Source organism: Bemisia tabaci, unplaced genomic scaffold, assembly GCF_918797505.1.
Source record: "Bemisia tabaci unplaced genomic scaffold, PGI_BMITA_v3".
Classification (NCBI taxonomy): domain Eukaryota; kingdom Metazoa; phylum Arthropoda; class Insecta; order Hemiptera; family Aleyrodidae; genus Bemisia; species Bemisia tabaci.
In genome coordinates this window covers 20,399-36,376 of record NW_027311737.1, presented here as the reverse complement: position 1 = coordinate 36,376, position 15,978 = coordinate 20,399, and the positions used below count along the sequence as shown (strand labels likewise).

General features: G+C 38.2%; 1 protein-coding gene across 1 annotated transcript; it reads right to left on the bottom strand.

Moving 5' to 3' along the window:
* Positions 1 to 8,396: 8,396 nt before the first annotated feature.
* Positions 8,397 to 15,930, bottom strand: LOC109042292 (small ribonucleoprotein particle U1 subunit 70K). Its single transcript, XM_072305662.1, has 6 exons — positions 15,640 to 15,930; positions 14,198 to 14,315; positions 13,731 to 13,795; positions 12,743 to 12,805; positions 11,959 to 12,040; positions 8,397 to 8,632 (listed from the first exon to the last, which is right to left on the bottom strand). Exons 1-6 carry the CDS (start codon positions 15,781 to 15,783, stop codon positions 8,628 to 8,630), a joined length of 477 nt encoding a protein of 158 aa, XP_072161763.1. The 5' UTR covers positions 15,784 to 15,930; the 3' UTR covers positions 8,397 to 8,627.
* Positions 15,931 to 15,978: the final 48 nt, after the last annotated feature.

Sequence of the window (15,978 nt, the reverse complement as noted above, 5' to 3'; positions counted from 1 at the left end):
TCTCTTCAGTATGAAAATAAGACCAACTCAATCTTGACGATTGGCTTAGCTATTGAACGTTATTAACACTTTGAATACAATAAAGCGGAGGAGGAAACATTGCTCGATTAAAAGGCCCACTAAAACTGTTGTGGTGGGTACTCTACCTAACGCAGAGTATTGTTTTTCTTGCATGGGTAATCCCAAATTCCTCTAAGCAATGTGAGTTAAACTCGTCAATATCTTAGTTGGAAGTTGATTTCAGTAATTTTCATTGCATGTACCATATTCTACATGAAATTTTGTTTGGAAAATATGTATCACCTTTCTAAAAACCAGTCCTTGCAGCGAAATGCCGCAATCAGACGCTGAATTTAGCACCTGAATGTGGAAGTCAACAGTCATCCGCCCAACGTGCTGAAATTTAGCAAATTCGAGTTATTTTCATCCAGATGTGTATTAAATCTACTCGAATAGTTCAGACAAATTCAAAATTGGTCCGATGGTTGCTGAGAATCGTTGCTGAATTTGCGCGTCTCGGGCTTCCACATTCAAGCCACATTCAGCTCCCACATTCAGCGTGTGATTTGCGGTATGAAAGAAATCATGCTCATGTGAGAGTATCCGTAATGCATTTGGATGAAACCATGCACCAAATTGGAGAAGTGTGTCAAGATGGTAGCAGCAGAGCTTTGCTTGTGATTGCATGACCTGAGCTCTAATCTCACACAGAAGGCCAATACACCACTGTGCCGTCATATATGATTTCATTGCAGATTCTGCCGCAGTATTGAGAGTGACATAATGCTTGTTCCATCATGCTCCCTCATTGTAATTATGGAGGAGTTTCAATTAATTTTCCAGGTGTCATTTAATTGTTGCATTCTTCAAAGAGCCGCACAAGAAAATTTTGGAAAAAGAATCCAATTTCTCAATTTGTATGTACTTATTTTCCATGCGGACTTTTTTCTGGCTGGGTTCCCTCTCTAGTATCTTTGCTCTGAGGGTATTGCAGGTGTGACACGCACTTGCATAAAAAGATAAATACATGAAAGTTGAGACATTACATTATTTATTCGTCATTTAATTTTCTTAATGGTGCATGATTCAAATTATTGGAGCTTTCTATGTGCAAGACAATTGGGCAATTGAGTTTCTAAGCCTTTCACCACAGTGTAACCAAGAATTTTGGGTGCAAAAATTTAGCAACTCTTTAAAAAGCTCATCGATTCCAGCTGAAATTCTGCTACCAGAAAGTTAAAAAATCAGGGCATCCTAAATGGGATAACTAGCGAGGACTTCAACATTTATGTAGAGAAAAAGTGCAAGGACTTGGAGGATCTAGTAAATCAAGTTTTCACGGTAGGTGCCAAAACTGTTGATTGATATTGAATTATAAACTTACCATCAGGAGTTCAAGCTTGATGTGGACTTTTTCTTCGGCCTCACCATCTTCTCTCTTAATTTTACCTTTCCCTACAGAGAAAGAGAGAGTAACGAATGAGATTAAAACTAGGTAAATACAATTATCTTTGAATGGAAATCAGAAATGGCTTTTTGTGGTTGCTTGGTATGTACTTCAAAACTTTGTCAACACTTAATTTTAATATTTCGAATGGACCACTTTTTAATTATAACAAGAAAAAATTTAATTTTAGGTTCACTAAGTCATGAGAGGGCATTAGATTTTATTAATTTCAAGGACACATTACATTGAAGGAAAAGGATAAATTGACGTCAATCGCAATGACTAACAAAAAGTGATTTAAAAGAGACAATTTCAATCATGTAAAATTGATGTAGATTTACTTTAAACTACATTTTCCAGACTCAACACCTTGTCTAAACTCTAGAACTTGTAATGAAAAGTGAACTTACCTATCTTTGTCCTTATCCTATCACGGTCCCTGTCTCTGTCCTTGCGGTCACGTTTACCGGTCCCTATCTTTCGACCGACTGCGCCTTGCGTTTCCTATCACGGTCACGATCACGGTCTCTGGGTCTTTCCTCAATTTCTTCAATATCAGGGTCTCGAATGCGTTCTCTGCTCCTATGCCTTCTACGATCTCGATGAGCGACTGAAACATTACATACAGTTTTGTCATGCAAGGTCACATGGCGGAGATAGAAAATAAATGGGAACGCCCCTTACTTCTTCCTTAGAAATTGAAGAACAAAGTAGTTATTAATAGAGGAGCAGATTGCTACCATTTAGTTTATAAAATAACTTACCATTCTCAGTTTCAATATGATTCATGACAGCAAATGAATAACCTTTCTCGATAGAAAATGACAAAAGGAGAGTGACAAGGAACTTTTACCAGCGTTGTTTGTGTAGTAATTTGGCGTAAAAATTTATGGAAAAAACAAAAAAGCTCATTAAAAATTTCAAAAGGTCATTTCTATGGGGAAAAAAGCTAATCAAAAGCCGACAGTCAAATTGACGTAGCATAGAATGATTGAAGCTGAGTTTAGCCATTCAGCAATTGCCATTTCCTCCGCATGGCTACATTATCAGAGTCCACCATAAATGTCGTTTCAAACAGGTCCGATTTTTGGCATTCTCAAAATGGATTTTTCTTTTTGCCAGATAAGGTTGAAACAAAATCTGAAAAAATTCTTAGGGGCCTAGGTCACTCCGTACTTCAGTGAAAAGTATTGGGAAAAAAAAAAAAAAAAAAAAAAAAAAAAAAAAAAAAAAAAAATGGTGACACTGACCCGTTATATTGTCCTAATCTATATAAAATAGTAATACTTCCAATCGGAAAAAAAAAAGGAAGAAAAAAAGAGTGTCTGTGCAGAGTCATGTACTCATTTGAGTTGAAGGCATGCAACTAGGATGCAGCAAGACCCTTGAATGTCTTATGAGTGCAAAGGATTCGAGATAATGGTAGCTGAAAATAGACTTTTTCGCTGCATACTTGACCACTGATTAACTCATGAGGATACGTCACTGCTGCGTGCCTAACTTTTAGAAGAGCTTTGTTCATAAGGCAGCATACAACCACTACTGTTATATTCAGAGGATTTATATGATTTATTTGGCTTTCCTTCATTGTGCAGACAAAAAAATGCAGGTAGGTAACATTTCAACAAGGTAAAATTTCTATTCAAATTGTATTTATAACCAGGAAACTGTTGGGCGTTTCTGACTTAAAGTGCAACGCTTTGATTTCAAATTTGAAGCAAAAATTGGCCAAATTTTTTACCAAAATTGCGAGCTTAAATCCATGTAAAAAACGGAGTTTTTTAAGACAATTTTGCAGCTTACCAAACGGAGATATGTTCCTCCGCCTGGAAACTTGACACTTCGTTTATTCAAATCTTCCGTCTTAGCTATAGACCTTGCCAGCCTTGAAAAAAAGTCCAGAATCGACACTGTTGGTTCTATCTTTCAGGAAGGAGGAACTCTCCTAGATTTCTTATTTGGCATGCAATGACACTTCGGCTAAAAAGCAAGAGCAAATTGCTCTGAAATTCATTCTTCAGCTCTTCATTAGTAATTGGTGCATAGAAGGTTTCGACTTGAGGCTTATTGCTGCTCTCAGAATGACATACAGAATTCATACCACAAATCTATCGAATGACTTTTTCTAGTTTTCGCCGAATTCCCTGACCGTGGCAAACCCTGTATTAATTCAATCATTAAAAAATGGAGGAAAAAAGACAGCACTTTACCTTCTCGAGCGTCTCCTGCGTTCGCGATCACGGTCCCTATCACGATCGCGATCCTGCGGTCTCTATCTCCTCTATCGCGCGATCTACTCCGCCGACGATCGCGGTCAACCGTCGATCACCACCTGCCATTTCTCTTTCTCGCTCAAGGCGGTATCGTTCGCGCTCCTTTCATCTGTCTTCTCGACCAGAGTGTTTTAGATTAACATCCGGACTCCACGACGACGTTCCCCCAAGGCCTCCACCTGTAAAAAGGAAAGATCACAGCAATTAAGTTGGTGACAAGATTTTTTGGAATAAAATTCAGAATATTGGAAAGCATCAGACTTTCTGGAATAAACAATAATATGTGTCTAGGTGTAGAATTTCAGGACAACTCGTCACATTACAACTAAAGGTTATCAAACTACTCTAAAAGAGGGTTCAATGCGAAATGATGAAAACATTGGATTCTTGTTGGCAATGTAAGGTCCAGGAACAAGTTTCAGGCTTTTTCTGCCCACACAGGGAGTCCGACAAAGTTCGAGAGAAATTGAAATGTGGCTGTTTGAATGGTTTCTTTGTAGAAAAAATATAAATAAAATGAAAAAAAAGTACTGTAGCTGCAAAGCTAAAAGTGTAGAACTTTACCCCCTCGTTCCTTCTTCCTTTCTTCATGAAAGAACCCTGCACTATCTTAATGGGAATGGCTCTCTCTACGATCTGATGGAACTTGGATATGTTGCACAGCTAGTCATTCTAATCAAAAGCTCTGATGGGCCGAAAAAAGATCCCACGAGCGGTTTTCGAGATATTCGCCGTTTTATGTGCGTAAATTGAGTTTTCGCTGGCCGGACTATTGTGCACGCTGTGTGACTATTGATGCTCACGAGACTTTGCTCATAGTCACTGGTCGGGTAGTCTTATCTGGGTGGTGATAAGACCACCCGTCTCGTGAGTGTCGGAGTCCAAGCCTAGGGTATGGGTGGCGGGGGGAAGCGAAAGAGCGGTTGGAGTGGACTGGAAGGGAGGGGCGATGAGCAGCGCCGCACAATAGTTCCGCCAGCGGACACTCAATTTACACACATAAAACAGCGAATACCTCGAAAACCGCTTGTGGGATCTTTTTCGGCCCAATCAGAGCTTTTGATCAGAGTGACTAGCTGAGCAAACATATCCAAGTTTCGTCAGATTGTAGAGAGAGCCATTTCCCATAAAGATTGTGCAGGGTTCCTTAGTTTGAAAAGTAATGACTTTTTATTTAAGCTCTCTTTCAACCTGTATAAAATTTGACTTGAAGTGAGCAAGAGGAATCAAGGGGAAAATTAAATTGAAACAGAAAAATTTGTTGCACGTGGTACTGTGATATCTTAAAACCACACATTGTACAAAATTGTATGTATCATAATCCATATTATGGCATCATCATCTGACTGTTTCCATAATATCGGGCTGAAAGTCGAATGACATTCCAGTAAGTGTATGGCTTCTGGACACCCTGATTCATTATCAGAACCAATTATTCTCGTCAAGAACATAAAATGGTGATATTATTTGTTATTCATTGTGAGTTAGTAATTGAAGAATCAATTTGGTTGTATGAAACTGAGTGGTCTAAGTTTCACTACTCAGAACTTAATTAATCCCTGTGCATTACCGAGTCTCTTAGACCATTGAAACATGTGTTATTGATTAGATATATTAAACCGCCCTTTACAAAAAACTAACCGGACGAGGGCAGCCATCCTATAACAGTTCGCGCTCGTTCGCCATCCCACCAAGGACTCGTTTCCCGTCTATCTTTCTTTCCAGTCCGCATTTTTTGTCCGCAGCTGTAAATATCAAAACACACAACTTCAGACAGATATTTATGGGCTGTTTGGTCTAGCGCCCTGGAGTCATCGCTCCATTTATCAGGCGGTATTCATCGAAATCACGAACCAGGATTTAAAGCCACACCTTCATTGCACATAACAAATTACGCCAGCGAAGAGGCTGGCGTTTCTAAAACCTCGGCAAAAAAATCCGGTTTCTTTTTGCCTGAATACCATCCTCTTACGGCATTAAATAAACTGTCCGAATAACATCCTAAGATCACAGAGGAACATTTCTAATGTTGGTTTTTTCTCTTTCCCCCCTTTATGTAAGCCCTTGGCAAATAAACTATTCTACTTTTTTTGGTTTTAAGTTATTATCAGAAAAAAAAAAAAGAACTTTGAAGTTTAAAAACTTTCCATAAAAACCGAAATTTCTCAATTTTATTGAAACAAGGGCTGACGAACCTTAGGAAATGAGAGCTAGCTAACATTTTAGAACAGTCTCTGGAGCAGTAGTCAACTGGCCTTGAAAAATACAAACCTGCCTGACACTGATGCCGAAGGATTGAATTCACCTTAGACAGGCCGACACATCCATATCTACATTTAGAGATACAGTAATACCCGGCAAGGAGTGCAAGGAGCCCTGCAATTGTATTTTGACAGAGAAGTTAACAGCACCCTTCATCAAGAATCGTTTTTTCCACTAATACAAAAATGAAAGAGGGAAGGAAAACAACAACAATATATGGCAGGGACCAATGAATAATTGGTGCTGAAGGACGCATTTAGAAACCAACCCCCAACACCTTTAGATCCATGGACTCCAGCTCTCAATTAACTAAGCGAAGTCAATAACTTGTCAGATCAACGACTTAATTCGAAAAGAAACATTTACTGCAAAAAGTTATTACTTACGTTCTTTAAAAACCGCGGAGGGTAATTTTCTTTGTTCCCGAAGAGGAATTACTGGGCGATCGATTCCCGAAGGACTTTGCAGGGTTTGTTTTGGGCCTGTTTTATAATTTCAGTTTTTATTTTACAAGAAGGCTATTTTAGGTGGGCAAACAAGGCAAATATCTTACTGAGGAGAAAAAAACTCTCCATCTCGAAGAATGAATCCTTAATACGATTACCACTTACTCCGGAGTAAAATTCCATCTATTTGGAGCAAGGAGGATGCCTTATAGCGAAAACTACATGACTTAAAAAAACCGTTACAGGAGCTACTCATATTTTTAATTAAGTGTAAGTGGTGGTAAACTTTAATTTTGGTGCAGTGCAAGTTTTATGGCGGGAAGTTATACCTTTTGCAGGGAAACTGATGCTTCTGCCCATCATTGTGACGAGACCCCATTGGGAACAAATCTAATATTTTTCATTTTTTACGCATTTTCAATACTCAACCCCGTATGTGCTGCTAGGAGAAGCAACCCGAGCATCGATACTCTCTCTCTACAACAAAAGGACGCTCTTGGGAAGAGAACGGAAAAAATTATTTGACAGTTTCCACTTACAAAAACTGTGAGTCAATTGTTCCTTGGAGCGCAGCGTTGCTCAGTAAACCATTGAAAATATTCTTTCATGCCAAAACGCGATATCATACATCCCTCTGCTGACCATGTGCACACCTCTTAGTTTGCCGACGACATTTTCCTCAAGAAAACGCAATACCCATCACACCAAACTTACCAACTTTTTCACCTTGAAGGTGAATTAACGCAGTGAATGACTCAGGGTATCTTACGAAGTTTCCCGCTGGAGATTTAATGACATATCTCTCTTTGTACGGAGCTAAATAACCGTCAAGCGGGGAAAGGGGGCCGAAGCATCGTTTTTGGTTGATTGGGCTGATCTGTTTTTCCTCAGTTCATTTAACGCAACAAAAAACCGGCCATCCCCAATCATGGGTTAGTTATCGTGCTCATAATTTACCTGTCAAGGCACTTCTTAACTTACCACTGGCTAGATTTAGCTAATTTTCTTGTTTAACAACCAAAGAAACCATGTACTGTGTACCTACCAACGTACTTACGCGGGGGAAACTGAATCGTCAGATAACCAGCTGAAGAAAGGCAAAAAACAATGGGGACTGCGATAAGTATTGATTCATCTCCATCCAGAATAATTTAACTAAGAAATATCGGTCACTTTACCTGGTGCTCAAATTACTTACTCAGACGCAACAATTAAACCAGTGTACTAAACTTAGAAAAAAAAGAGGATACAGGATATTGGTTTTTACAATTTTTCCAGTGTTAAAAGCGCTTGCCGATATATGAGAGACAGCACTCGATTGTGAGGAGGAGTCAAAAAAGTGCGCTATGTGCAGTGAAAAGCTCCATCGAAAATAGCTCTCCTCGGCGGATGTTTGATACAATTTTAATCTTGGCTGGGCCCTGGGAATTTTCAGTGAAACAATTTGGGAAAACCAACAAACACACATTTGAAGCCCTCCTGTTGTTGATCCAAAATGATTGGTCCAAACTTTCCACTCAACAAGACTGTGGGACCCGAAAGTTTTGAACCACACAAAAAAAAAAAAACCACTGGACTATTAAAAAAACTATTCATTTGGTTTGAAAAGGAAGCGCTGGACTGGAAAAAAACTGCTATCTGTTTTTGGACCGTTGTTTTAATATGCCTGTCATCGGCATCTCCCTCGCAGGCAATTTGAGTTGGGTGACTGGCGATGCTGAACTGCCTCAAAAAAATTGACAAAGAGGAGGCTTGATAGTCAATTCATTGGATACCCTTACTATTGTTTTCGGTTTCCTTCAGCCAGGACTCCATTTTTTGTCACAGATCTTCTGAAATTTTTTCTTCCTCCACTTGGCGTTGGTTGTGGCGGGAGCACATACTTCTTACAGGATTTAGGGAACGGATGGAGATGCAGAGGCCCCTCAATGCAATTATGACAAGGAATGGAAACCCTACCTTGGATTTAGGGAACGATGGAGATGAAGAGGACCCTCAATGAAATTATGACAAGGAATGGAAACCCTACCTTAAAGGAATTATAAGATAATATTATAGGTAAAAAAAAAATAATAAAAAAACAGAAGAAATTCAATTTGTATGCTGGATCTTACCACACATACAAACCTATAAATCAAGTCAGCGAAAATGGTAATCACTTTAGTATTGCGAGGGCAATCAAGCGTTCCATCTCTCGTCTCATACTGTTCAGAAAACAATAAAAGCAAAGGCATTAACTTTCTACTATTTTGAATTGTCAGAGATAGTTCTTTTTTAAAATTATATATGCCCCAGAATTTCAAACTTTTTCAGCCACTCCGGCAGAAATGGGGTAGGATACTTAGCCATACTTAGCCATTTTGCAGTACACCAGGTGAAAAGAGTCCAGAACTTGGAACCGCAACACTGAGGTGCTGTTTTACAAATTCTTTTGAAACATGTGCTTACCAATTTTTTTTCTTGTTTTTTTTTGGACAAGCCAAGATAACTATGATAACTTCGACCAACAGCCAAACCTATCAGCAGTTTTATGTTATCTCCATCCCTGTGATCCTCGCAACAAGATTATAGATGTGTGCCTTTCAGCCCATTTCTCATTGGAGTTGAAATTTAGAATTCAATTCTTCAACAAATTTTATTTTTGAACATCCTACATCTTCAGGTTCTTTTCGTTAGAACTCAATTTTTCAGCAGTTTCTCAAAAACATTATCGACTATTTGTTGCATTTTACTCTTCAATTAAATAACAGCAATGAGGATAAAAGATTACTGCTTTGAATGTAATGATTGTGCTTTCATTAAAATGCCAACCAACAGCCTACAAATACAATCACGCTGCCAAATCCCTTACTAGCTCTATTTCTCTTCTATAGATACTGTTCCTAAAATCGAACTAAAAAACATCAAGGTAACTATGGCAACCTGAAATGCGCTATCAAAAAGTAATTAGACTACTGCCTCCCCTTTTCATGATTTTCTTAATTTGCACTGCTCACCACAACTGCAAACAACTCTCTTGAGACAGAGTCCTATCGAAATTCGAAGAGAAAATTACCACTGCTCAAAACCCATAAAAAATAAATAATGAAAAAAGGAAAGAACAAAAGTTACACTTCAGAACAGCAGATGATGCCCTGTGACCACTGAAAAGTCGATGGATCTGTACTGACCAAATCATTACAACTCTTCCAATTCAATGTGTCCTCACAGCCTAGAGAAACTTTTGAAAACCTTTGAAATTATTTGATACAACTGGAGAATTTACTTGCTTATAATCCGATTCTAAGAGAAGTTTAAACAAACAATACATGTGTAATAATAAAATATAATTACCAATTTACGGAGCAAAACGAAAACTGACACTGTTAACACAGTGATTTCATACAATTTTCTTTTAAAATGATGAAACAGAATGGTCACACCAAATACAGGAAAGACGACCGTAAAACAAAAAGTTCCCAAAGCATTTCTTAATATTCCTAAAACATCCTAAAAAGCAAGAAAATATCCTAAGCTATCAAGAAAAGGTACCCATCGCCTAAAACATTTGATTGCTTCTAAAAGATAAGACCCTTTGTGATTCTGATTACTGCAGTTGCAATTTGAATACTCCGGGACATATTTATAGGGATATTTCATTGTTAATTACATGAACTTCTACGAGCTTTGTTGAAATTTCCAGAAAAAGAAGAAAAAAAAGCTGACAAACTGACCTTAGACAACCAAATACAGAATTCAATCTAAAACCTAGACTTCAGATACCAATAGCTTTCTAAATTCCACTCCTCAGAGTATATACTTCTCTATTTAGATGATATTTCTTTCTCGTGATGAATGGCACATAGTTGAGCATTTGTCACTTGGAATACTAATTTTGTGAGCTAGTGTGCCATCAGACTGATCGACCACTCTTAATCCCAAACAAGTCACACTGATAAGTATTACTAAGCAGTCTGGGATCACTGCATCAGTTAGACTCATCTTTCTGGGACATAACACAAGCTAATTTTTACGACTTAAGGGTATTTGAGTGGTTAATAAGTTTAGATATAAAGAGGATAGAATTTACTATTAGCGCGTTCCCTATTATGGGTTTTGAGGTACATAATTCAGGGTTGCCACAAAATTTATATATTGAAACTCCTGGAGACATTTTGGTAAAAATCCATCATAATTGAAGATATACCAGATGGTTAACGAGACATAATTTGAAATTGTTTTCAGGCAAAATTTGAAGTTTGAGAAGTCAGACCCATTCTAAGAAGAAAATAAAGAAGACTTAAAAAATTTTACCTGACACTTTCGTCATATTCCCTGACATTTCCAGGTTTTCCCCAATTTTTTAAAATTCCCTGACATTTCCAAGTTTTCCCTAAACTTGTAAAATTCCCTGACACATTTCAGTGTTCCCTGACTGTGGCAGCCCTGAATTCAGCATAGCCTCAGCAAAAATGAACTCAAAGTAGATACAAAATTGTGACTGAGGCACCTTAGAAATGCATCTGGCTAGTTCATAATTTCATCCATATTAAGAGAAAACTAGATAAACAGAACTAAAGTAATTTTTTATGTTCACAAAAACTAAGACCTCCTAGGCTACACTGACTGAGGGAAAACTCAAAAAAAAAAACAGTAATTTCATGCCAACTTGGAGAGAAATAAATTTCTCACAAGTCAAAGTGATATCACTTTTACACTGAAAATGGGAACTTGATAATAATAATAATAGCACATTTTATTTTCTTCGCCTCCTCCCTGACTTTCCAGGTTTTTGCTAACCTTGAGATTTTTCGCCTCACTGACTTATCTTCGATTTTTCCGGACCTTTCCCTTTCCTGCAGCCTGATCGTTGAAATTTATGTCGGCACGACAAGGATCGAAAATCGATATATTACACAGCGCAGATAGGGCTATGTCTTGTCTTATCGTGCCGACAAAGCCAGTTAAAGTTTCAACAATCCGGCTGCAGAAAGAATCACAAAAATGAAAACAGCTCAGAAAAAGTACTGGCACGGATCAACAGGAGCTCAAATATCAAAGCGGAGAAATTCACTGCGCACCAGGAGAAGGCACTGCAGGGCTCAATGAAGAGGCGCAATCTTGTACAAGTGTTTATAACTCCCCTGGTTATGCAATTTCTTCCTGGCTCTCCCTAATTTTCTCAGTCACTAGACACCCTAGAATTCTTTTGGTAGAGGAATTATTTTTTTGAGAGAAATACATGTTGAAAATTGGGGACAATAAGAGATAATAGGAGAGATTTACTATTCTCGATCAGTTGACAACTGAAAAAGAGGACATGCTGAGTTCAAGATGCCTCGTTTGGGCATAAATAAACACGTGACAGTTTAATTAATGAGGGTATCATGCTCGATTCTTCCAGAGAATTTTTCAACTGCTATAAAAAAGGCATTCGTAGAATTGAAAGTCAGGACTTGCTAGTGTGCTTGGAGGTCTCAGTTTACTGTGATTTGATTGTCCGTCTTCACGTTTGTGAATACTGACACTACAATACAGAGAGAAAACTTACCATGCATGTCCCTTTCATGTTCATACTCAATAAATGCATACCCTCGAGGCTTTCCATTGACAGTATTGTGGACGACAACAATCTGTAGAATGAAAAATCAAAAGTTTAATCAAGATGGTTGTGAAGTAAATTTACACTTAGGGGGAAAAAATCTGCACTGAGTCGTGCTCAATTTATCCAGATTTCAGAATCCTGTGGCCTTCTGGATGTCTTAAAGAGGTGTTAGTTTACTGAGTGGGAACATTTGGTGAAAAAATCAAAACCAGCTTCATAATGCAACTTCCAGAGAGTTAGAATCTCTAAAAACTTCAGGATTTATTCTTGAGGACTTCATCTTCTTTTACGATTGCAGTCCGTACACAAAAAAATACATACATCTTGGAGTGCCTATCTGTTCCCAGAGCGCTATTGTCACAGTTTGGTTAAAAAATAGTGACAACAAGAGGACCTTTACAAACGGATATTGGAGTGTTCAGAGTTAGGAAGAATGAGTTGTTAATTATGCCAGCTATACCGGTCGAGCGACCCGACGGACAGAAATGCAAGGCAACAATGCTGCGGCTTGGAGCTTGTGAAGCTCCTATTAAGCCACCCACCTTCCACAAGGGCAGCCATTTCAGAGTATATGGGCATTTTAAAGCAGGTAGTACTAGCTTTCCAACAAGGACTCATTTCTTAGTCATTTAAACAACCCCAAAAAAATTTTTTTATTTTCTGAGCACTCAAACTTTTAAATGACCTAATATTAGGGGGGGGGGGGAAGTAACTGGTAATGATGCTTTACCTTTTTAATGGGTCCGTAAATTTCAAATTCTCTCCTGAGTTTTGACTCTGAAGTGTCATAATTCTGAAACAAAAAGAAAAGTAATTTAATAAGTTAAAGTTTATTGTAAAAAAACTGCAAGAAAGTAGACTTCAGACCTACCTACCGATTTCTTGACTGACAGTTAAGTGAGCATATTTCTAACTTTTTCCAAGGCATTGCAATTTGAGATCTCATTTGAGCACACCGTACCAAAAGAGTAACTGCAGTTGGTAGGTCTGCAGGAAGAAAGAAAGTTACATGTTTATTTTAATGCGATGCCCTAGCATGAGAAAAGTCCCAAAATCTTTGAAATTAGATGAGATGAAAGCATTCGGACATGCAGGCTGAGTATTGAAACTTGTGCCTGTTTTGTGGTCAAGAAAAGACTAAGGGAGAATGGAGTTATTTGATTGGTGGGGTGTTTCTCGGTCCTCTGAGGCTTGCGGTGTGAGCTCATCAAAAATATATAGGAAAGCAACAGACTAAGTAATGTCTGTTGGAATCACTTTATCATTACAAATAGTGTTGTTTGGTCCTCTGAGACTTGAGGTGTGAACTCATCAAAAATATACATGAAAGCAACAACAGCCTAACATCACTGTAATCATTTCATCATTATACATGAACTGAGTTCATCAGAAAGGAGCCAACTCACATTAAGTTGAAACTGAGAAAAAGAGGTTCAGAGTTTCATTCTTGCATAAGGCTCAATTTAAAGGTTAAACTTCAACCCCTCTTTACAGGATAAAAGTTTGGTTTTTGGAATTTCAGCTTATGGCAGGAGAAAATTTTCAGCTAATGAAACTCTAAACCATTCTTAACTTAATTTGTTTGAAAATGTGGGTTGATTCCTTTACGATAAACTTTGTCCGAATATTACGTGGGCGATAGAGATTTCAGTTGCTAAATAAATAAATAATAATAATAATAAAAGGGGTAAAGTGTTTGCATTGATAACAATACTTACAATTCTTGCTACAAATAAGGTTTTGAAAGGATCAGTTGTGGCTTGCCCATTGGTGTAAGGATCCCCTGAAAGAGAGAATCATTGAATTAGGGCATTGATGAGACAGTAAGCTGAATATGATGGCTTTAATTTCAACATGACAAAATTTCATTCTTCCTTGGGTCCATCTACCCTGGACTAATGACTAAAAAATCTACCTTTCTCCACATTGATTTACTTTACGGAGAAAGATGAAACATTGTTGGAAGTTTTTCTCAGACAATTCCACATACTCACGGTAGATTTGAACAAATTCAAGAAACCAAGGACCTGGTATTAATCTGAAGGCATTTCCTGAGGTTCTACCACTTAAATATTAAAACGATTGGGATTTTACAGTATCGAGATAATTATATTCAGGTCGTTCGTGGTATACAAAAACAAAATGAGAGAAATAATACGAACAAATGAAGGGGAAAAATGCTTACAAATGGCTATTTCTTGTTCTAATTTGTAGGCTACTTGTTCTGCCCTTTCCCTCCTGCGCCTTTCTAACCTTTCCTCTCGAGTTTCAACTTTAACAGGAGGAGGTGTTTCAGACGGATCCTGAAAGTAAAAGGGTGAAGTTAAACAAAGAACAGCAGATGGAGGATGAGAAACTTAAAAACAACAATATAAGTGATAACTTAGGGTCTCTAAATCGAACAAGAATGAGCGGTGATAATAATGTAACAACATGGATTTTTCAGTCTTGGAATTCTGCAGATTATGAGCAGGTAGAGAGACGTTGGGTCTTTATGGTGCACAACCAACTTGAAACCTAAGTGATCATCAGTTTTAATTTACGCATAATTTGTTTTATTATAACGAAAGATATTGTAATTCAGTGTTAACCTCTTAGGTCACTTAGCGAATTCAAATACGTTTATTTCACTCTAAGTGGGTACAAATTTTACAGCCGATTTTAAATTAATTGAGTATCAAAATGCAATATAGTTAAAAAATATCATGACTGTAGAAGTAAAAGTCTACTTTCACTGCGATAAGAACACTAACGATAGATGCGTTGTCGAAGTAAACTTTCAGTTTGCGTTAGGTGCTCAACACTAGGAGATATCACAACCATTGACTTACTTGTGGGGAAACGCGTTGTTGGTTGTCTCTGTTGACTAAAAACTGTTGTGTTTTGAGTGCACAATTACATTTAGAGGTCAGCCATGGTTAGCTCAACGCTCTCAACTACCTACTGAGACTGATGACTTGTTGACTTCCGTTTGGTAAACAGTCCAGGACATGGGGAAATCCAAACAGAGTCGTGCGACGCCGAGCGTTTGGAATCGGGTAATTCCTTTGCCCAACGGTCCTAAACAGTTTACTTCAACAACGCAGCTATTGAATTTTCATGCTGATGAGTCTTGGCCTTCCAAATTATCAGTCTACTCCTGTTCTCACCAATACCATCTACCCGCACAGTAGGAGACGGTAATGTTCTCATACAACTGGTTATAGGACTGCTGTTGTGACAGGTTCCAGCACCTCGGCTAAAATCATTCCTCAAAATTTTAAAGCACTAAACTTGTGTAGAAATGTAGAATTGTGAATCTTCCCCTAACAGAATAAAGCTTGTTTACATTGAATTCCTTAGATGCGTAGATCAATAAGCTTTCCTGAATCAGAGCTTCTCGATTTCTCCGTGGGTAGGAAGTGAGGATATAGAATGAGCTTCAGAGCATAGTCTGTGGTGTAAAACTTCAGAAAACTTTCTTAGACAGACCACAATTGCGCCTTGTGAGAGAGTATTACACCGAATGTCTGGTAAGGTATGAAATCCTTCGAATCTAGGCGCTGTCTTCAAAACGCAGTGAGAAGATTGTGTGTTGAGGACTGAATAAGAAAAATAGAGAACTTTGATAGCTCACAGCTAACTTACCTCGAAAAATTTAACAAATTCGGCGATGCCCGTGTAGCCTCTAGTCTTCTTCTCATGAGGAAGCTTGCAAGGGGGTGGCAAAAATGGAATAGGATCTCGAGGCGCAAAGAGCGCCAGGAGATTGGGAGGTAGGAACTGTGTCATTCTTCACTTTGAATGGGCGGCACTACACACATAACATTGACATTTTAACTCCAAAAACTACAAGTTTCGTCGGTATAATCGGTGAAAATCACGAGATACAAGATGCGAAGTGGCCTATCGCTACAAAAACATGTACACTGCTGTCAAATTTCCAGCAATTATACGTTGAGGTTATGACTTATGACGTCACAAGAA

Bases quoted from the DNA above. Each gene is read 5' to 3' on its own strand.
- LOC109042292 (XM_072305662.1), bottom strand. From the start codon at position 15,783: ATGACACAGTTCCTACCTCCCAATCTCCTGGCGCTCTTTGCGCCTCGA. The intron at 14,316-15,639 runs GTAAGTTAGCTG...TTTTACTTTCAG, and splicing joins AATTTGTTAAATTTTTCGAG to GATCCGTCTGAAACACCTCC. The intron at 12,041-12,742 runs GTAAAGCATCAT...TTCATTCTACAG, and splicing joins TTTACGGACCCATTAAAAAG to ATTGTTGTCGTCCACAATAC.